Source organism: Myodes glareolus, chromosome 20 (assembly GCF_982192425.1).
Source record: "Myodes glareolus chromosome 20, mMyoGla1.1, whole genome shotgun sequence".
NCBI lineage: Eukaryota > Metazoa > Chordata > Mammalia > Rodentia > Cricetidae > Myodes > Myodes glareolus.
In genome coordinates this window covers 46400178-46422965 of record NC_142045.1, presented here as the reverse complement: position 1 = coordinate 46422965, position 22788 = coordinate 46400178, and the positions used below count along the sequence as shown (strand labels likewise).

The 22788-nt window shown below is 41.0% G+C and overlaps 1 protein-coding gene across 1 annotated transcript in view; it reads right to left on the bottom strand.

Moving 5' to 3' along the window:
- Window positions 1-19926, bottom strand: part of Bbs7 (Bardet-Biedl syndrome 7) — a 37933-nt gene extending 18007 nt beyond the window's left edge. The window contains exons 1-11 of the mRNA XM_048424711.3: window positions 19752-19926; window positions 18675-18740; window positions 16809-16871; window positions 16427-16602; window positions 13376-13562; window positions 11461-11533; window positions 10437-10553; window positions 8778-8908; window positions 3653-3737; window positions 2617-2719; window positions 64-256 (exon numbers count right to left, since the gene is read on the bottom strand). Of these exons, the coding sequence (XP_048280668.2) occupies window positions 64-256; window positions 2617-2719; window positions 3653-3737; window positions 8778-8908; window positions 10437-10553; window positions 11461-11533; window positions 13376-13562; window positions 16427-16602; window positions 16809-16871; window positions 18675-18740; window positions 19752-19787 (1230 nt within the window). The 5' untranslated portion in view covers window positions 19788-19926. The remainder of the gene's footprint in view (window positions 1-63; window positions 257-2616; window positions 2720-3652; window positions 3738-8777; window positions 8909-10436; window positions 10554-11460; window positions 11534-13375; window positions 13563-16426; window positions 16603-16808; window positions 16872-18674; window positions 18741-19751) is intronic.
- Between the last annotated feature and the right edge of the window lie 2862 nt (window positions 19927-22788).

Here is a 22788-nt window from a genome sequence, read left to right as displayed (position 1 = left end):
CAAAAACAAACAAACAAAAACCAAGATTTGGCCTAAAACTAAGAAGCTAGGCCTTCTGCTTACCTGTATTAGGACATTATCTATTGCAGTCTGCACCTCTAAGACAAGGCTGTAGCTGGCATCATCTTTATTCAATGTAAACTTGTCATTTATACTAAATGAAGGAACTGTTGACTTTGCTTTGCTTGACTGAGAAGACTGTTGGTGGTTTTCTCTTTCCTGCAGTACCTTAAACTGCAGGTGTTCTAACTCACTCCTGCAGGAAAACACACACACACTCTTATTACCCACAGACACCGGAGATCCCTATGGTGTGCACAAACAGGTAAGATATTTCCATTTGAGAAGCCATGCTTAGCTCATCTAAAGCAACCGTTTCACAGCAATAGGATCATGTTTGCTTCTATGACTGACCAAAGGATTCCACATCATTTATCACTGATCCCCAAGCTAAAACATCTACTCAGTCCAATAGCAGTTATTACTAGTGTAGCTGTATTATAACTACGAATTACCACCTCCAGCACATGAACACGGTGGCACGGCATAGGGCACTGCTCAGAAGAGCAGCTACCACGGTAGACTACACAGTAGACCTCATCGAAGACTAGCGTATGCTCCAGTCAGCATAAGCATCTCTGTAAGTCAGTAGTGTAGACACAAAAGAGAGGGGACGTTGCAGAATAGTAACATTTTGGAAGCAACAGGATGATTATGAACCAGTGACACCACTGGAGTGCTAGCAAATGTTGGAGCAGATTCTCTGCGAGCGTGGTCAAGAGGTAGTTTTGGTTAAGGGGAAGAGTTACATGCAGATGAAGTAACAGTATTGGGGCAATGTGAAGGTTAGCTAGTCCAAATAGAGGCGAAAGGTCTGAGAAGGAGATTTAATGGGATGTATAAATCAAGGAAAATATTAACTTATCCAACAAATATTTACTAATCAATATTACATATTTACCCCAGTGTTCCACATGCTGAATGAACAAAAGAATAGAAGTATTTAACACAGTTTCATATCTGAAGATTTGGTTAGGAAAGAAAGGTATTTGGGCTGGAGGTATTTGGCTCAGTTCAGTTCAGATCACTGGCTGCTCTTTCAGTGGACTCAAGTTCAATTCCCAGCACTCACAATGGCAGCTCACAACTGTAAACTCTAGTTCCAAGGAATCTAACACTCTCCTCTAGGTATTATACTGAGTATCTAACATAGAAGTCAATCACTAACTCTTCTTGGAATTTTTTTTTTTCCGAGACAGGGTTTCTCTGTAGCTTTGGAGCCTGTCCTGGAACTAGCTCTTGTAGATCAGGTTGGCCTCAAACTCACAGAGATCTGCCTGCCTCTGCCTCCCAAGTGCTGGGATTAAAGGTGTGCGCCCCACCACCGCCTGGCAGCACTTGGTATTTTTTTTTAAGAAGTATCTGTGTGGTATACATGTGTGTACACATATTCAAATGCATGTGGATGCATTGGTTATGGGTGCATATACATATGCGTGCATATGTGTATGGAGGCCAGAAGTTGATGTAGGGGCTTCCTTGGTCACTCTTTATATTACTTATTGAGGCAGGGTTTCTCACTGAACCTAGATTTGTAAATTGCAGTTAACCTAGATAGGTAGTTCATTAGCTAGCAAGTCCCAAGGGCATCTCTGTCCCGAGAGCTGGGATTATATGCAGGCCACCACTCCTACCCAACTCTTTATATGGGCACTGGGGATCTGAACTCTGGTCTTCATGGTTTGCTGGCAAGTGCTTTATCTACTGAGCCATCTTACTATTTCCTTATTGCAGAAGCTAGGACACCCTGAATAAACCTGGCATATCAGCTTGTATAATGCTTTCCTAGTGCTCTTTATAAACAAGACCATGCAACTAGAACTTGTGGCATCTGTGGTCTTCAACTACCCCTAAAAAAGATGAGCTCCCACGTCCCTAAGAAGATCGCAAGGGCTACAAGGGGTGCACAATCAATAAAGTTTTATCAACTTCCATTTCCTTATTGTATGTGGGCATGAGGCCACCTCCCCACAGGACATACCAAATTGAGCAAGCATGAAGCAATGACAGCACTGATGGGAGTCAGCATTACTCAGGTCCAGCAAGAGAATTTTACAGAGCAGAAGAGTTCACCGCAACAGTCAACATCAGAGTTAGTGAAAATCTAGTCACTTCTGTTCATCTATTTTTAATGCTTTGGAAAACAGAAGCAAAACATTTTAACTACCTACAGCTAAGCAAATGAAAAAAAATGCAATTCTGGATCAGAAAGGTCAAGAGAAACTAATGCACCAGATGGGTGTGGTACAGTCCGCCTGGACAGCACTGTGGAGGCAAAAACAGAGGTCAGAGTTCAAGGCCATCTCCAGCTACAGACCGAGTTAGAAAACAGCAGTGAGAGACCTTGCTCCACAAAACAAAAACAAAAAGAATAATGCATAGGGAAGGTATATTTCAAACTCAAAATATTAATCAACACTTACTGCTAATTTTCTCAGGCCTATAAACATCTATGAGATGTATCATTCTCACCAATAAAGGAAAGCAAGTGAGCCTTTGGGTGACAGGAAGGGAGAAGTGCAAACTCTGATGGAATGGAAACAGCAAAAATGTTACCGTAAGGAAGCAATTTTATTCTGCATTTCCTGATTAAGTTTTAGTTCTTCTCCTGGCCCACTTTCCTTATGAGTGGGCTCTGTTGTCAGCCCTGTGATCCAGCCTGTAAAGATGAGTTACAATCACACTTAGTGTTGCATGCAAAAGCTGGTAACACACACACACACACACACACACACACACAAAAACCCTAATTACACTCCCCTTTCCCACCACCATCAACCTAACTAGCCCCACAGTTTCTTAGAAAACAGAACAACAACAACAAAAATTCAAACTAAAAGAATTCACATCATAAAGAAAGTATTTAAACATTTCATGACACTACTTTTCCTTGAAGTGCTATAATCTTTCAATTATTAAAAACTTCAGTTTTCAAGTATGGTGTAAGTCAGTACATTCTAGCAAATTCAAAAGTAGCTGAAAACCCAGAATTTGCTGTTACTAATTATTGTCATGAGAGTCTGCACTCAAAGACTATGATAAGATAAAATCTATCTCTTTAAAACCATGCTCTTTATAAGAAATACACTAGGCCAAAATATAGTCTCATTTTAGTAAATACTTCTATTTAAATCAAGGAATATAATTTAATTTACTAGAGAAAGGCAAAGCTGTCTTCAAAATATTATCCAATGTTAGATCCAAAACAGGGCCTTATATTTGAGGCCATAAAATCACTGAGCTGTGTCCCCAGTCATTTTCCTTATTTTTCTTTAATATTACATTTATTTGTACAGGTGGAGGGAATGAGGGGTAAATATGCCAGGACACAGAGTAAAAGGAGTCACGCAATTAGCGGAGTTGGTTCTCTCCCCTGCATGGGATCTGGGGACGGAACTCAGTCGTCAGGCTTGGCAAGTACACACATCATACACCACATTCTCTCTCTCTCTCTCTCTCTCTCTCTCTCTCTCTCTCTCACACACACACACACACACGCACACACACAAGTAAAAAAAATTAGTCAAAAAATAACTTTATTAAGTGCAGATTTTTTTCATTGTTCTTCAACTGCCCATTATCATTACCTTACCTGAATATGTGGCCAGCACGATTTCATCATAACCATCCTTCCCTACACAGCCACCCTGGATCGAGGTAATGCTTTCAGACAACATCTGAAATAAATGCAAGACCAACCACTTCATTAATATGGAAACATTTTAAAGACATGTTAAAATAAGCTGCAAAGCCTCTCTTCCTGTCTCCAGATGCTCAACACGTATTTTGTGTACATCCATCCCAGGCAGACGCTGAGATTGAGACAGATCCCAACGAATGCTAGACAAGTCCAGCATCTTCAAATACAGGAGAGAAGATTCAAAATAACCAGCATATCTGTATAACACTCAGTATAATCATCTAGAAAACAAAACTATTCCTAGAAGGTTTGATAAATTATGTAAACAAAACAGCTAGTAAATTTAGTCTATGAATTTTTTCAACTTTTTTTTCTTTAATGGAAAAAACTATGTTTTTGTGTGTGTTTTTAAGTTAACTTCTATAATTTTTATTATAACCTTAAGGCGTTATAATATTTTGAAATAAACCATGGCATTTAAAAATCATACCCAGTGAATCTAAATACCAGGAAAATTTTACATACACATTCATGGTCCCTGAAAGTAAGAGACATCAGTTAGAATAACTGACTGAACCAGAAACATTACATTGTTACTTTTTTCCCTTAACTTTTATTTTTGTTTTAAAGCTTTACTATTCATTATAATTGTATATACACATATATGTATATGTAATATGTGAGCATGCGCACTACAGCCTGCGTGTGGAGGTCAGAAGAAACCCTTCTTCCATTCCCACCTCCCGTGACTGTGGGGACTAAAATCAGTTTGCCAGGCTTGTGTGGCAAGCACCTTGACCCACTAAACCATTGCTCTGACCCTTCCTCTTGTAAAACTCAAAAAAATTCTTTTGTGTGTGCATGATGTATGTCAACTTTTATTTTTATTCCACTTTCCCCACATACTTTTCATTTTAGTATATATACTTATATGCATTTTAATATAATAAAATTAGATGGAATTCCTTTAACATATATTTATTTATTTGTATGTGTGTGGGGCGGTATGTGCGTGTTGAGTACAAGTACCTAGGAAAGCCTGAGGCCTCAGAACATCTTGGAGTAGGGTCACGTGCTGAAGTGAGCCAACAACATGGATGGTGGGAGTAAAACTTGGGTCCTCTTTGAGAGCAGGGCATGCTCTTAACAACTGAGCGATCTTTCAGTCCAGTATGGAATTATTTACATTTATCTACAACCAAAAACTTGTATTTTGAAAAATTACCTTTCCTACAACCCATATCTGGCACCGTTACTGGCCAAGACTCTGTGGTTAGACAGGCCCTAGGCCCTAGGGGAGAACCTCCTGCTGTCTTACCTGCTGCTAAGTGGGACACAGCATCAAACTGACCCCTACTGACTTGTCTAGGCATCTTCCTCTCATCCGAGAAGCTTCTATTTGTAGCAGGCAGTGATTAACCCAGAGCCTCATGGCTGGCCCAGGTGAGGAGGACAAGAGACTGGAGTCCTCTAAAGGCTCAGAGGACATGTCAGAAGTGGTCAGAAGAGCAGAAGCCAGAAGCAGTGGATGATTGAAAGGAAGCATCTCCTGGACACAGCAGGGCAGCTGCAGATAAGAACTCGTAGTGGTTGTGATGGTCTGCACAAAACACGTGTGTGCCCAAGCCAGACCAAATCTCAGCGCGGAGAGGGGAACTGGGCACACAACCCCACCCCCAGCCATGGAGCCATGGGCAGCTGCTAGCTGCTGGGAGAGGGAGAGACTGTTTTTCCTGTGAATGTAGTCTTTTGCTATTCAACCAGGCTCCCTTGCATGGCCTTGAGGGATTTAAAACAACAACAAAAGGACAGGAAATCAGGAGGATAGAGAAAGGGGGTGGATCTGGGAGGAGTTGGAGGGGGAGAATATGATCAAAACACACAGTACAAAACTCTCAAAGAACTGCTTTTAAAAAAAAAATACAGGCCGGGTGGTGGTGGCTCAGGCCTTTAATCCCAGCACTGCGATTTTCTATCAAGACTAATGCAAAAGGGACTGGAGATGTGCTGCTCTTGCGAAGGATCCAAGTTTGACCAGGTAGCTCACAACTGCCTGTAACTACTGTTACAGGGGATCCAAGACTCTGGCCTTCACCCCGGACTCACAGGGCACGAGCACACACACAGGCACATACAAACACACACACACCCTTTAAAAATACTTTATTTCCTTGGGGCTATAGAGATGGCTTACTGGTTAAGAGCACTGACTGCTCTTCTAGAGGACCTGGGTTCAATTCCCAGCACCCACATGGCAGCTCACAATCTTCTGTTACTCCAGTTCCAGGGCATTGGACATCCTCACACAGACAAACATGTAGGGAAAACACCAATGCACGTAAAATAAAGATAAATTAAATTAAAAACCTTTATTTAATCCCAAATTATCCATTGGTTGCAAACTGGAACTACCTATTATAAACTGTAGTCTTGTTTTTGTTTTTTTTTTTTTTCATTTTTATTGATACAGGCGCCTAGATCAGCCCCTCTGTCATTAGGAAAACAGAAGAAACAGCAGGGAGGTAGCGGGTGCCACTGGCAGACACAAGCAAGCAAGCAAGCTGCTCACTGAGGTATAGGACAGAAGGTAGAGAAGACCTGAGGTCTAGCGGGAAAAGCTTCTCAAAGACTGACACGAAAAAGCACATCATCAACCAATGCTGTTATATACTTAGAAGCCTGAACTATTTCTTTGACTTCTATTTGATTGTTTTGCTTTTTCGAGACAGCGTTTCTCTGTGTAGCCGTGGCTCTCCTGGAACTCACAGACCAGTCTTAGAGATCACCTGCCTCTGCTGGGATTGAAAGGCATGTGCCACCAGCACCCAGCTCTGAATTATTTCTTGCATCTTACTTGGCAAGATGACTTTTTACATCAGGATGAACCAGTCTGAGCTAAATCTGTAAAATAGTCAACTGTGTAATGTTTGAATTTCCACACTGCTCCTCTGTAACACACTTTGTAGACACTATTATTTGAAAGCCTCAGTATAGCCTCTATGAGGCATGACGATGAAGCCCTGGAGGGAATCAGCCAGCGAGGATTTGAATGTTCAACCGAAACAATAGATACCCACAGGACCGTTATTTCCAAATAATGTGTTAATGGATTAATCCAACTAAGGGCTTGGGAGGGCCTTTGGAAAAAGATTTGATAAAGTCTTTAGGTGGAGCCTCAGAATTGGGTCCTGGGGCCTTGTAAGAGAAAGAGAGAAAACATAAACACCATCAATTTCCCTGGTATCTGTGGCACTCTGTGCTATCCTAGGAATCTGCCAGCAAGAGCACCATAGCCAGATGAAGCTGAACTTCTTCCACCTCAGAACCAGAGGCCAAACTAAAGCCAAGGCAGCCTGCCCTCATGGATTCCCGTCAGCAAACACTGTAGAACTAGCATCACTAAAAACAGAAGATGGTTCAGTACAGAAGAATGGAATTCTGTATTTTACAACAACACAGATATGATTGGAAATCATGAGACGTGAAATAAGCCAGGCATAGAAAGACAAGCACCATAAGCTCTCACTCATATGTAGAACGTCAAGTGTGGACCTCACGGGAGTTAAGGACAGAATGGTGGGCATAGTGGCTGCCAAGAGCAGGGAAGGGAGACTAAGGAAAAGTTGGTTAATGAGTATCAATAGCTATATATGCACAAAGTTCTGATACTTGATTTTGTATTTTGACTTATTTGTTGAAGTTCTGATAGAGAATCAACACATAAGGAAAAGAATATTAGCCATTGTGTAGGCCAACTGTAGATAGCAATTATGTACCATATATTTCAAAAAGCTACAAGAAACCATTTTAAGTATTTTCACAAAAGAAATATTTTTAACACCATTTAAACATTATACTCAGGAACTAGCAAGGGTGCTCAGTGGGTAAAGATCTTGTTAACAAGCCTGACAACCTGAGTTTGATCCCTGGGACCCGCATGGTGGAAAGAGAGAACCAGTTCCCAAAAGCTGCCCTCTGACCTCATGCGTATGCAGTGGTATGAACGTACACACCACTTACACACCACACACACACAAACACCTCTTCACAAACACTAAATACACAAACGTATAAATAAGTACAATTTTTAAAATTTAAGGGAAATATATTTGGTTTTGAGTCAAAACATCATATGATACCACCATTCACATATAATTTTTGTTTTTATACATCAAAAAATTATGAAAATAAATAAAAGTAGAAAAAAGATTCTATGTATGCCAGAATGCTTCTCTATATCGGTGCTATACCTTTTAATTACATTTAAAATTTCTGAACTAAAATTCCTTTACCTGATATTTCCTTTTTTCTCAGAAAGCTGTTCCTTGGGTGTCCAGAAGTGAGACTATTATTACTCTTCTGTTTCAAGATAGTTCCTATGGAAACCTAAGTCTATGACATCCGTGTCTAAGCTCTTATTACCTTAAAACAGTCTCATCAGTGAAAACCAAACATTTTAAGTGTTTCCCCCTCTACTGTGTTATTATGATTCACAGAAACTAGAATACACCATTTAATACCTAAGAAATTAAAAGTGATATTCAAGAGCGATACTGAAAAGGAATTTATTATTCAGCTTAAAGGCAGTGCTCTGCTGTTCAAACACAACAACAGAGATTTTGATAATGGCAATATTTTTACAAGTATTTATCTGTTTGTCCCGTGGGTTGAACCTCGGGCCTGATGCACACTAGGTTACCACTGAGCAATATCCTGGTCCTTCCTAGTTTCTGTTTTGGAACAGAGTCTCACTAGTTTCTTACTCTTCAAGGCAGCCCTTGAATTTGTAATCCTCTTGCCTCAGTCAGGGCTGCTGGGATTTAGAGACCTCACTACCAGGTCAGGGTAGAACAACATTTTGTTTTAAAAAGGAATACTTTACTATGCTTGAATTTACTAAAATTCAAACTATCAACAATCTCTACACCAATGGACAAATGGTAAGTACATAGTCATTTGTCTTGCTTTGGGTTTACAGTATTAGGGATAGAAGTGGGACTTTATACACAATTGGCAAGGACCCCCGGCGCTGACTTACAGCCCCAGCCCCCACACAAATCTTTCTAAACTAACTTACTTGATCAAATCGTAGCACAGGTTCATTTGCATTCTCAAAACTGTACACTTCCACCATCCCGTCATCTCTCCCAACGAGTAGGTCTTTAACCCCATCACCCATGATGTCAAAGCTGTCAACGCACAAGATACCTAGAAGAAAGGGGGAGGAGTAAGTAATGAAAGTGATGGGTTAGAAAACAAACAGAGGCAGGAGGATATGTACGTGTATTCATATATTTTCATAACACATAGCTATGAAAATTTTATATAGTTAAACTGGGTGGTGGTGGCACACACCTTTAATCCCAGCACTCAGGAGGCAGAGGCAGGTGGATCTCTGTGAGTTCGAGGCCAGTCTGGTCTACAGACCTAGTTCCAGGACAGCCTCCAAAGTTACAGAGAAACCCTGTCTCGAAAAACAAAAACAAAACAAAACAAAACAAAAAACAAAAAAAAAAAAAAGAAAAGAAAAGAAAAAGAAAATTTTATGTAGTAACCCAGAAGTGGGTAAAGAAAAAGAACAACTTTATACATAATTGAGAGTTTGTTTTCTCCTTCCTGTCTACATTCATCTATCTCACAATTCACACAGCAACGAACCTACATTTCCAACTCTCTTTTGCTCTGGTTTCTCAGGAAGCCCCAGGCTCTTGGGATCAATTGGGCACCTTCCTGTACTCATGGCATCTCAGACTTCTCGTGTCCCAAGCAAAGTTCTTTAACAGTCTTCACTGCGCTGCATCACAACTGCTCTCTCTCCAGGCTCCCTCCAATTTCAGTAAATTATGCCTCTGGTGCAGAGACTAAAGAATTCTGGGCTAAATCTCTGCTGTCGTTCTTCTCACCCTCTGTACCAAACCCTCCGCCTCCACGCGCACACTGCCTCTCCCAGGACTTCCCACTGCAGGCTAATTAAAATCCACTCCTCAGAGGCTTCAAGGACCAGTCTGGTCCTACTTTAACATCTCCTCAGGCCACATTACTGTGTTCAGCCACACTGGCCTTTCTGTTGTCCCCCAGTGAATCAAGTTCACCTCTTGTCTCAAGAGCTTTGCAATTACTTTTTCCTCCTCTTAGAATATTCCTTCCCCCAAATCTCAGCTCAAACTTGTGTTTTCTAAAGCACATTCACAAACACTGAGTCTGAGAGGAGCTGCGTGCATCATGGCTCTACCATACACTAAATCACTGCATTCTCTGTCGACAACCAGGTGAAGAGACCACACACAGTCAGTCATTTGTTCTGTTTCCCCTAGCAACTATTTGCTAAGGTACAAACATCCTGTACGTATAAATAGCCATCTCACTACCTACCACGTTGGGTACAAATTCTAAAGAGCTTGGAAATTTACAAACTCTTTAGAAAATAAAAACAGTTTCTGACCCATTATATTCTTTAAATCCCACCAAATGCCTCAGATTCCAGCTAAATCCTATTCCCGTGAAATAATGGAGATTAACCTATAAGTCTATCCCAAACCACAAACAGCATTGCTTATTTTAACAATTACATCTGTAGTTCAATAGATGCCATAAACAATAGTTGGTAAGTCAGAGGCGTCTCTGTGAATCATTAGCCTGCTATATAATATAACCAAATCAATCAGAATAAATCACATGCTCAGCTTTATTAAATAATTGTTAAAATTTCATAATCTGAACGATATTGAAAATGTACCTCCGCGCTTTTTGTTATTTCGAAGTTCCCACTTGTGTATTGGCTTGGATGGAGTGATTTGAACAAGCCCAAGCCTTCCGTCCGATGTGCCAAACACAAGGTCTTCTCCGGAGTCACCTAGTCAAATCAAAGCGAACATCTGAACACTATAGCTTAAACAGATTTTAATTCAAATATTACATAAAGTTCAAAAATTTCATTTGGGGAAATTTTTTTAAAGGGAAAAATATCTGGCACATATGTATTAAAATATCATACAATACCACCATTCGTATGCAGCTTTGTTTTTACACGTCAGAAAAATAAACTAATAAAAAACAAATAGAACAAAATTTCATGTATGTCAAAATACTTGTCTATGTTGGCTCTATACCTTTTGATTACATTTAAAATTTCTGAACTAAGATTCCTTTACCTGCCTTTTCTTCTTTTCTAATAAAGCGGTCGTGAGGTGTCCAGAAGCAAGACTATCACTATTCCTCTGCTTCCAGGTAGTTCCTATGGAACCCTAACTATATGACGTTCATGGCTAAGCTCTCATGACCTTAAAACAATCTCATCAATGAAAACAAGACATAAATATCCCCTCTACTGTGTTGTTATGACTCATAGAAACGAGAATAAAATAGTCACCATGTCACCACAGGTGAAGCACATTACCTACATCTGAGTTCAATTCCCAGCAACCACTTGGTGGTTCACAACCATCTGTAATGAGATCTGGTGCCCTCTTGAGGAAGAGACCTGGTCAGCTGTCCTCATCAGCTTAGACCATGAAACGCAATATGGACAGAATTGCCATATATGGGCTGCCCATGCCTGCTCCAGCATTGTCAGGGCATACATTTAATTCCTTCACTCCATTTCAAGATGAGGAAGTTCAATAATTCATTACTGAGCAGGTAGGCAAGCAGAAGAAACACACTTGACTCTGCTACATTCTGCACACAGCTTTCTGTCTTCACTTAAATCTTTACACTCATGAGTGGCTGTGAGTACTGTGTGAATACTGAAGTTGGGTTACCGCCATCTCCATTGTGTAGGGCTAAGACCGTGGGTGGACCAGGAACTTCAATTTCGTACATCACATTGGATCCCTGAAGGAAAACAATTATAAAATTATAAAAGCTGAAATTGAAAAAAAAAACTCAAAAGAATATAGGAAATCATGGGAAACATCAATATCTAAATCTATTAACTCATAAAACATTTAAAATAAAAGTACTTTAAGAAAGTAGGCTATAAATATAAATGTTTTTGTCAATAATTTGGCATATATTAACACACTGAAAATGAAATATATATATGTACAAGGAGAAAAATATATATTCTCTACTTTCAATACTTTTTAAAATTTTGACCTTTATTAGAAAAAAAAATCCATGATTAACCAGATCCAAAGACCAAACAATGAACTTCTAGACACAGAAGCCAATAGTTCTCAGTTTTAATACGTTGTCTGTCTGAAAACCATACCCTGTAAAGACCTTTCTAAACTCTCCAGGGACAGGTGTCAGTTATTCTGTCTTCTCCTGTGTCAAGTGGTGGATTTGAGACAGAATAACTTCACACCTCTGAGCACATCTGAAGTTATTTCCTCTGGGAAACCCTGGCCTTTGGGGAGTCCCCCGACTCACTCCATGAGAGGCTGCTGTCCTCTTCTCTCCTTCCAGCTTTGCCACTTCCATAATTCAATGACTACACCACTTACAAGAGTTTAACTTACAACATGGAAAAGGGCCATATGCTTATCCTTGACTTATCATTTTAAGGTTTACAGACACCTACAAGCTGTAGAAGAGGCAAGCTCAGAGGACGGAGTATTCTCAAAGGCAGGAAAGGAGAAACGAACAAGGCAGAAGGAAAACATTCAGTTTCCTCCTCTCACAGATCCTTGCTGATTTATCTTTAACAATAAGAATATAGGCAGGCATGGAAGCGCACATCTTTGATCCCAGCACTTGGGAAGCAGAGACGTGGATCTCTGTGAGTTTGAGGGTGTCCTAGTCTCCATAGCAAGTTCTGGTCTATACAGAGACTATATGATACTGCCATGTTGAGAAAAAAAATAATAAATAAGAAAGAATATAGATAGCCTCTTGTGAAACCAAACAGAACTCTAGAAATCAGTTAGGTAATCTCTAGCTGAATGATAGATCATTCCTAGTTTGTCTTTTTTGAAACAGGATCTCATCCATCCTGGACTGGTCTCAAACTTCTTACAAAGCTAAGGATAATCCCAGCACTTAGGAGGCAGAGGCAGGTGGATCTCTGTGAGTTCAAGGCCAGCCTGGTCTACAAGAGCAAGTTCCAGGATAGGCTCCAAAACTACAAAGAAACCCTAAGGATGACCTTGAATTTCTGATTCTCCCACCTCTACCTCCTGAGTGCTGGAATTTTGGCAATCTGGAGCTCGCACCACAACATCAGATTTATGTAGCGCTAGGTTTCAAGTCCGAGGGCTCATGCACGTTAGGCAACACACTCTACCATTTATTTATGCAATGAATTATTTACTGACTACTTTATTCTGCATACTGTGATTAAATGATTGATAAATTCAAATTATCTGTCACCTTCTCTTCTACCCTTCTCCTTCGACTCTTGAGGACTAGGAAAGTAGTGAAGACACAGAGTGGGGAAAGGGCTGACTACAGTTGTCTGTATCGAAATGCTATATTCTGGGGACCTGCATTCAGGACTGGGGACAGGGAAGCAGAAATAGCCTCTTTCCGCCCTATCTATTTTCTAAAATTTTTCCAAAGATCCCAACACATTTGCCTGAAGTAAGAAAGAAATTACCAAAATGAAAAATATTTTCTCACAGTCAACTTAACATAGGATACTTAAAGCAGGAATTGTTAAAGAAGCCTTAATCCTGAGGAATCCATAATGATTTGCTGGATAAAGAAAAGATGCAAAACTCCAAAGGACATCACCTGTAAAACTCGGAGCACCCTGTCCTGGCAGGCCAACACTGGAGTCGTGCGGGATAACCTTTCCACGGGAAGGCAGATGACGTCATTGATTTTGTCCCCAGAGAGGTAATAATGTTGGTCTTTGCAATCACAGTAATGATTATAGATGTAGCTCGCACTGAGAAAGAGGTCAGAGCCGGATATGTACCTGAGGATGTTCAAATAGTAATTTAGGATGTTTATACTTAAAGAGCACAGGGAGCTGATTTTCTTTCAGAGGTGAAAAGAGTTTACTTACATTACATAGAAGTTTTTTTTTCATTTCCCCCCACTTAACTTCTATCCCCACCCCCTTTAAAGATGGGATCTCCTAAGCTGCCCTGATCTCACTCTAATCGCCGAGGATGGCCGTGGAATCATGACACCCTGCCTCTACCTCCTAAGTTGGGTTAGGTGCAAACCATGCAGCTTTCATTTCTAGTCATTTGATGTAACACTTCTGATTCTGAAAGCTGAAAATGAGGATTGTAAGTTGGGCTTCTTGTCGAAAAGCTGAGAAAAAAGGAAAAACAGGTATGTGAATTTGTCTATTTTAAAAAACAGGATCAAGACTGGTGGTGGTGGCACACGCCTTTAACCCCAGCACTCGGGTTGCAGAGGCAGGTGGATCTCTGTGACTTTAAAGCCAGCCTGGTCTACAGAGCGAGTTCCAGGACAGGCTCCACAGCTATAGAGACACCTGATCTTGAAAAACCAAAACCAGTATTAAAAGAGAAACTTTTTAACTGTGTACCATGTGCCAAGTGCTGCCCTAACTGATACACCCAAATTAGCACAGTAGCACTCATGAGCCCTATATAGAATGTTATTATCTCTTTTATAAGTGAACAGCAAAATGTTAGCAGGACTAATGGCTCAGCCCGTAAATGACAGCGACAGACTAGAGCTTGGGAAATTTCAGCTCCAGAGTTAACCTCACACTAACGTGCCTAGAAAAGAACACCTGAAGGGAACTGACTTTACATCATGAATGAGGATTAGAACGTTCTCTTGAAAATAAGTTCATTCATATTTTCAAACAAAGTTTAGCTAATAATTACAGCGAGTTTCAAATTCTTCATCTACAAGGGCATTTCAAGCAAATTATATTTTTGTTAAACTACTTGAAATTATTTTCACTTGTTGCTGTTGAATTCTTGTCTCATTTCACCAAACCGAGTTTTAAAAGTCCTTCCGAGTCCAAAGAAATGCTGTGCATTGCAAGGAATGACACATGGTATCTGTCTACTATAAAGAGACGGCATGAACCAGCAGTTTCCAGACTGGTCCTCTGGCTACAGGTTTAACTCAGCCGTGTCACGGCAAAGGAAGAAATGTAAAAGCCACCCCTAGTTACCCTGATGACCAAATGGGAGGTATCTACTGTTAGGCTTCCCAAGAAGTCATGGGTTAGCAGGGTTAGTCGGATGGTGGTGGTGTACACCTTTACTCCTAGCCCTTGGGAAGCAGAAACTCTGTGTTTGAGGCCAGCCTGGTCTACAGAGTGAATTCTAGAACAGCCAGGGCTACATAGACAAACCCTGTCTCAAAAAATGGAGGGGGGGCACTCCCATGGCTCAAAAAAATTAAAATCTCAATGCTGACAATGGCTCAGAGGGTAAGGAGCTTGCCACGCAACCCTGATGATCTGAATTCTCTCTTCAGACCTCTCCTTAGTCTCACATAGGAGACTGACTCTACAACATTGACCTCTGACCTCTACCCACAGACCATAGCACATGCATACACACACACCCACACACAGCTCATTCATATAAACCATAGCACATGCGCGCGTGCGCACACACACACACACACCTCATTCATATAGACCATAGCACATGCATGCCCACACATACCTCATTCATATAGACCATAGCGCGCACGCACACACACACACACACACACCTCATTCATATAGACCATAGCACATGCATGCCCACACACACCTCGTTCATATAGACCATAGCGCACACAGACACACACACACACACACACACACACACACACACACACACAGAACTCATTCATATAGATCATAGCACATGTATGCTCCCCCACCTCATTCATACACTTTCTCCCTCCTTCCCACCTCTCAATAGAAAAAAATCTAAAATTTTAATAGTGAGCCAGGAAGTGACTTATTTTTTACTGAGTTTTACCCAATTCACTAGAAATCACACCCATTAGTGGTCACCAACTGTAACCGCCAGGCTTTTGTTCTGTTTGGTCTGTTGGTTTTTACGACCAGGTCTCACTCTGTAGCCCATACTGATCTGGAACCCATTATAGTTGTTATACAGCGCAGACTGACCTCAAATTCACGACAACCCTTCTGCCTCCGTCTCTCAAGTGCGGGGATTACAGACAGGAGGCACCACACTCAAGCACTGCTCAGCCTGTGAATGTACTATCGGTACCTCCAAACAAGAACGACCAAGGACACCTGAGGAACGGGAGCCCGTGTCTCTGGGGAGGTTTTAGGTCCTGACTTCTTACATATACCTCTATCGCGATCATGACTGAACCAACCAGGCTGCCAGAACTGAATGTATTCAACAATGTTACACTTCAAAATAAGTAGGAGAAAGGATTTCAAACGTTCCCAACAATACGTTATGTCAGAGGTGACACATGCTCTAAGTGCCCTGATCTGACACCACCCATCAGGAACGTGTATCAAATATCACTGTGACTTATAAATGAACATTATTACTATGCATCCATTAAAAACATAAGCTACATTTTAAGAAATGACCCACAAACGAAAAGTGAATGTGAGCGTCCACGCGCATGCGCGCGCGCGCACACACACACACGCACACACACACAGACTGCGAAGTTAAAAACACTGAAAACATTACAACAGCCAATCAGCTTTGCACTGAGTGTAGGTTCTGACTAATGAACTACCTGTAGCCAGTTTGATTTTCCAGGAAACCATTAGTATATACTAATTTAATCAGATGTTTGACACCAACCCAATGTGTTATAGGTACAACATATGTAAACTTGGAAGAGAATAGAACATACATGGCTTTAATGCTTTCAGTGAGGTTTGTTTCAAAGGTGAGAAACTGTTTTCCTCTCTTTGTGAAGCCTCTAATCTCAGAGCCTGCAGCCAGGAAAATTTTCTCCTGGGGCGTGTTGAGAACCCCTCCTAATTCCAGCCTCGAAATCTTCTGCCCCGGTAAAGTCTTGAACACTGGCTGCAAAAATCAAGTAGGAAAAGGTTGTGTACAAGTTGTCTTACTGTAAAAATTCTCCTTGACTATAAAAGCTACGATTTTTAGAGTTATACAATCTTACAGTTTACTTTCCATGTCTAAATTTTCGGAAAATGTTAACCTAGGAGTACTCAGCAAGGAGTGCGTCTATCTTTCGGAGAACTGCTGTCTTAAGCAGCTGCACTCACCACGGCCTCTCCTTTCTTCAGGCCGAAGCACAGCACGACCCCATCTTGATCTCCAACAACCGCCTGAAAGAGAGGGATTCTGGGTAAACACTGTCATGGTGGAGAGTTCGCCAGTGCCTTCAGATGACACACTGCGGGAACACCCAGGAAACCTCCTCAGATTTAAAGAGAGCATCAAAAGTGATAGTTACCTCAAAAGGCTACTTAAACTTTATTTTCAACTATGTATCCATGCAAACTGATTTAATGAGGTTTTTCTATGTATTGCAACCGAAGCAAAAACATCCCAACAGAGGATGTTGAAAAGACAATAGAAACCATCGACCTTTGCCCTTGACACACATTTAAGCATTTGCAAAAATATAACATAATATCACGATTATCTCTAAATTCTTCTATTTTGATAATATATACACTTTTAATGAAAATATGGTTTTCATGTAAACATGAGGAGTTTGATTTTCTTTTTTGGAGACAGGGTTTTTCTGTGTAACAGTCCTAGCTGTCCTGGAACTTCCTCTGTAGACCAGACTTGTCTTGAACTCACAGAGATCCACTTGCTTCTGCCTCCCAAGTGTTGAGATTAAAGGCCTGGGCCACCACCACCCAACTGAGTTTGATTTTCTAATTTTTTAAATATTTCTTAGATTTAAATTTAATATCATAGGTACTGATATCACATAAATAAGTGATATCAGTTATCATTTTTAGATTCTCAACAATTTAAATGAGTAAAAATTTTTGAGGCATGCTGTTATATCTAGAATATAATAAACAAGAATTAGAAATCAGTTAATTCTCTTGAAGTTCTGTTTAAAATGTCAGATTTCTCTCAAATATTTAAATACCTTATTTGAAGAAACTGCCCTTATCAAATCACTTCAAAAGCATAGCTAAAGATCAAATAATGTATTTAAGTACATTTTCCAAGGGGGTGGGGTAAAAACTCTAAATTCATCTTGATAAATGTTAATATACCAAGATAGTACATTTACTTTGCAACTATTAAAATACCCTACTATTCTACAAAAAATTGGTTTATGTCTATAAGAAACCAAGTTAATATACAGTTCAACATTAAAAACATAACTCAAACAATAAAAGAAAATTTAAGCCAGGAATGATTGTACATGTCTATAATCCCTGAACTTTTGATGATGAGGCAGGAAGATCAAGAGTTCAAGGCCAGCCTCAGCTACATGAAAACATGTCTCAAAAATCAAATAAATAGGGGCTGGAGAGATGGCTCAGAGGTTAAGAGCACTGGCTACTCTTCCAGAGGTCCTGAGTTCAATTCCCAGCAACCACATGGTGGCTCACAGCCATCTGTAATGAGATCTGGTGCCCTCTTCTGGCCTGCAGAATGTTGTATATATAATAAATAAATAAATCTTTAAAAAAATCAAATAAATAAAAATAAAGCAACAAAATGGAAGATTGAAAGAAATGATCAATATTCTATTGTATTTTACACACACACACACACACACACGATATGGTACACAGAGTGAATTATTACCAAAAAAAAATGAAATGTTTTGTTTTGTTTTTCCAGCATTCGGGACAGACAACAGGGCCTCAAACAGGCTAAGCAAGTCTCCACCAAGAACTATAACTGAAGCTCAAGATGTATGATTTTTATCAAGTTTTCTTACACAGTTCACTAAATTGCATGTAATATCAGTGGCCAAGAACATGACTATCTGACAGCGTTTGTTCATAATCCAACTTCTACTCAAATCAAAGATGCTCATTTCCATGCTAAGGTCAGCACTTTTTACATGCTAAGTTACCAATAAGGATGGCGGGACGAGCCTCTCCTACAGAGCCTGGAGAAGGTGGCAAAGTCAGGGTCAAGGGTCGTACCTTTTGTGTGACTCTTTGTCTTGAGGCAGGAAGCAACTTCATAGTCTTCTGAGAGGTCACTCCCACCTAAGGAAACAGACCAGCCAACAGGTAACATTGCCAGAGAAACACACCAAAGAAAGAAGACAGGAAACGACCCAAAATATATCCTATTAAGTAAAAAAATAGTTATATAACATTACTAGTAGAGAGTTTCAGAAGATATTTTCAGAAGCCGTTCCCAGTTATTAGTGACTGAAAAGGAGGGGGCTTTTTGTTGAAATGACGTTCATTCCGATGTTAAAAGCATCCAGTGTAACTGACAATGGCTATTTTACAAAAGGAACCAACGGGATGAAAGCAGCTTGTTCTGCAGAGGCAGCTCTCACCAGGAGGAGGACAGAACTTAAATACAACCAGTCATGGAGAAACTGCATATACTACAGATATGATTTTATTCTGACATTTTAGGCAAAGTGTTAAAGTTTTAGTTCTTTTTAGTTCGACTTTTTCAAGAGCTTCAAACCATGGCTGGAGGAAGCTGCACACGGAGGTTGGTAGGCCCTATCCAACCCAAGCTAAAGATATCATAAAGATGGTGACTAACTGGACAGATCCAACTGATAATAACTGGATGTGGTGATCAGCATCCGTAAGGTATTAACGTGAAGAATCTGGCCCAACCTCCTGGGAAACTAAGCAAATGTTTGTACCACGATGAACTCTTACTGAAGGTTCTGGGGATGGAAAGAGTCATGCCCCGAAGGGATACCTGCTCTGGAGCCCCACACTGATTCAAACAGCAACTACATTATTTTTAACAACGGGGCAAATTATTAACCTTCCTGGGTCCCCGACTCTTCATTTGTACTACCTAATGGTAAGCTTTTGTGAAGATCTGGTAAGTTCAACAGGGTTGTGATGGTTTCCTGGAATATGGCTGGTTTGGTCAGCCCCTGGGGGGAGTGACAGGACATTCCAGGCCACTGAGAGCATCTGGGACACCCCTAGGAGCCGGGCCTGGAGGGACCGCTGCTTCCCCAGGCCTGCGGACAGCGGTCCAACGTCCACCGGGAGGGCGCCCGCCAACGGGTTTACCTGGATATAGTCAGCTCGGCTTAAAGACAGGTCCATGGCGGCCGCACAGAGGGATAGGGACCCGCTCGCCAGTCTGGAAGCCTTCGCTGGGATAGCCAGGCACTCAGCAGACCAGGGTCCCTGCGTCAGGCAGCAGAGCCCAGCAACGCCAGCTCGACACGTGACCTGTCTGGTCCCGCCCTCTCCCCTGAGAGCTGCCACTTGACTGCGAGCTACGGAGAGAGTGGGGCGGAGGGGGCGGTCCTTAGACGGGAGCTGGTTTCCAGGGCAACCAGGGCGCATTCTCCGCCCCCTAGCTCTGAGCTGCTTGCTGGGTGAGCCATCTACGTTCTTCAGCTCCGCGTGGAGCTCAGGAGAAGCACAGATGTAGGGGACCTTGTTCCACTCCTGGTTCTTTGTTTTAGGCGTTGACATACAAACTTTCTCCCCAAAGGTTTGTTTTTATTTTGTGTGCGTATGAATAACGCATGCATGTATTTATGTACCTCAAATGCCTGTTGCCTTCTGAGGAGGCCAGGGCCTGGGATGTGCTGGCTGAGGTCCTGTGCAAGAGCAGCAAAAACAAAACTGTATTCATGTATTTATTTAATATATGTGTGGGGCGGGGCAGCTTCATGTTGAAGTCAGAGGACACTTTCAGGAGTCGGTTCTTCCACCCTGTGGGTCTGGGAATATAGCTCACATCCTTGAACTTGGTGGAGAGTGCTTTTAACTGCTGGGCCATGTCGCCAGTTCCCTTCCTCCCACCCATTTACCCACATGGCCACAGCACAAGACCCTGGGCAAAGCAAATCAAATAAAACATAACATTAATACTAAAGAAATAAGTTTGAAACAGTAGAATAAATGAAGAAACTGAATGATAATGACACGGAAAATCGGAATAAACCAATAACACCTAAAGAGAGAAGCAACTTCAAACAAAAACAATTCTTCCCAAACTATTTCCTAAAATTGAAAAGGATGGGACTCTTCCAAGCTCTTATAGACTGGAATTTCCTTAAGCCAAAATCAGACAAGGACACAAGAAAGAAAGACACACACATAACACACACACACACACACACACACACACACACAACCTCTTGCCATGTGATGCCTTGTGTTACCTTGAGACTCTGCTGGCAAAAAGAACATCAGGTGCAACCCTTCCAACTGGTATGTACTAGAATTCTGAGCCAAAACAAATTTATTTTCTTTAAAACTTAAAAATAGAAACAAAAAAGGAGAAGGAAGAAAAAAGGAAATGAAATGAAAACTCTAGGCAGAGGTCACTGATGAAACAAGGATGTAAAAAAATTTCAAAAATACCCCCTCCCCCAAACTAGCAATGAATTCAACAGCACGCCAAAGACACCACTCCAGCCACACGCCATTCTGTGTGGCAATGCACACCTGTATCTCTAGGTATTCAAAGATCTGGGTAAGGGATCACAAATTAAAATCCCTGGGCAACGTGGTGAAAGCCCGTCTTAAAAAATTAATCAATTAATTAATTAATTGAAATGTCAACATCCTTTTGTGGCAGAGACTCTGGCCAAATCTAACTGTGTAAGCAGCATGCGTTACCGTGAAGACTATAGCACACAAGCCCACAGCCAGTGTCAGAGTGAAGGGGGATCTGGAAGTGTTTCTCTAAGATCTTCACGAACGCTTTCCTGTGACACTCTTCGTATAGCCCTGGGCTGTAGAGCAACCAGGAGGAGAAAGAAAGCAGAGCATATGAATAGGAAAAGAAGTTAAATTGTCTCTGTTTGCAGATAACATGATCTGTACATAGAAGGACCAAAAGATTCCACTAAGAAATCTTAGGACTAATATAGTTAGTCGCAAAACTGAGAAATACAAAATGAACATACAAAACGTATCATGTTTCTGCACCAATAACAAACTTTCTGAGAAATAATGAAAGCCATCGCATCACCATAGTTACAAAATAAGTAGATAAAGTGCCTAGGGAGTCTGGGAATGTGGCTCAGTTGGCAGAGTACTTGCCTAGTGTTCAGAAGTGCCTCGGTTTCATCACCAGCACTGTATACATTGGGCATGATGGCACAGACTATAAATTGCTTAGGGATAAATTTCATTAAGGATATAAATATGCAGGTGTGATGACAAACGCGTTTCCCATCTCTAAAGAAGTAGAGAGAGACAGGGGGATCTCTGTGAGTTCCAGGGCAGCCTGGTCTATATAATGAGTTCCAGGACAGTCAGGGCTGTATAGTGAGACACTGTCTGAAGAAACAAATAGAAATGTGAATAACACTAATGAAAGAATTGAAACACACACACACACACACGTGAAAAAGGAGCCTTGCCCTATATTCTTGAGTTGAAAGTATTAATATTGCTAAGATGCCCATGCTGTTCACTGATACATAGAGCCAATACCATGTCATCAAAATACCAAAGAACTAGAAAAGATCCTAAGTGTGTGGAAATAAAAAAAAAACCCAAATATCAAAAGGAGCAGGGCCAGAGGCATTACAACATGGGTTCTCAAGATACACACAGTGCTATAGCATGGTACTGACCTGAATCCTACAAACAGACAAAAGGAAGAGAATGAAAAAGCATAATCTAAGGCATCTACAGCCAACTGATTTCAACAAAAGTGCCCAAAACTAGAGAACATAGAAACTCTTTGATAAATGGTACTGGGAAAGGTGGATGTGTGTGTGTGTGTGTGTGTGTGTGTGTGTGTGTGTGTGTCCTGCTCGCTCCACAAGAAGCCTAATTCTTATCTTCAACTCTACACAAAAACCAATTGAAAACAAAGATAAGACTGTAATACCTGAAACTATAAAACTACAGAGAGAAGCTGGGCAGGGTAGCCCCTGCCTCTAATCCCAGTGGCAGAAGCAAGCAAATCTGTGAGTTCAAGATCAGTTCAAGGTCACATAGTGAGTTTCAGGACAGGATACACAGAGAGATCCCATCTCAAACAAGCAAGCTAAAATCTACAGAGGGGAAAGACAAGGTAAATAATCAGGACTTTGATATAGGTGACTTTTTTTTTTTTGGACAAAATTCAAAA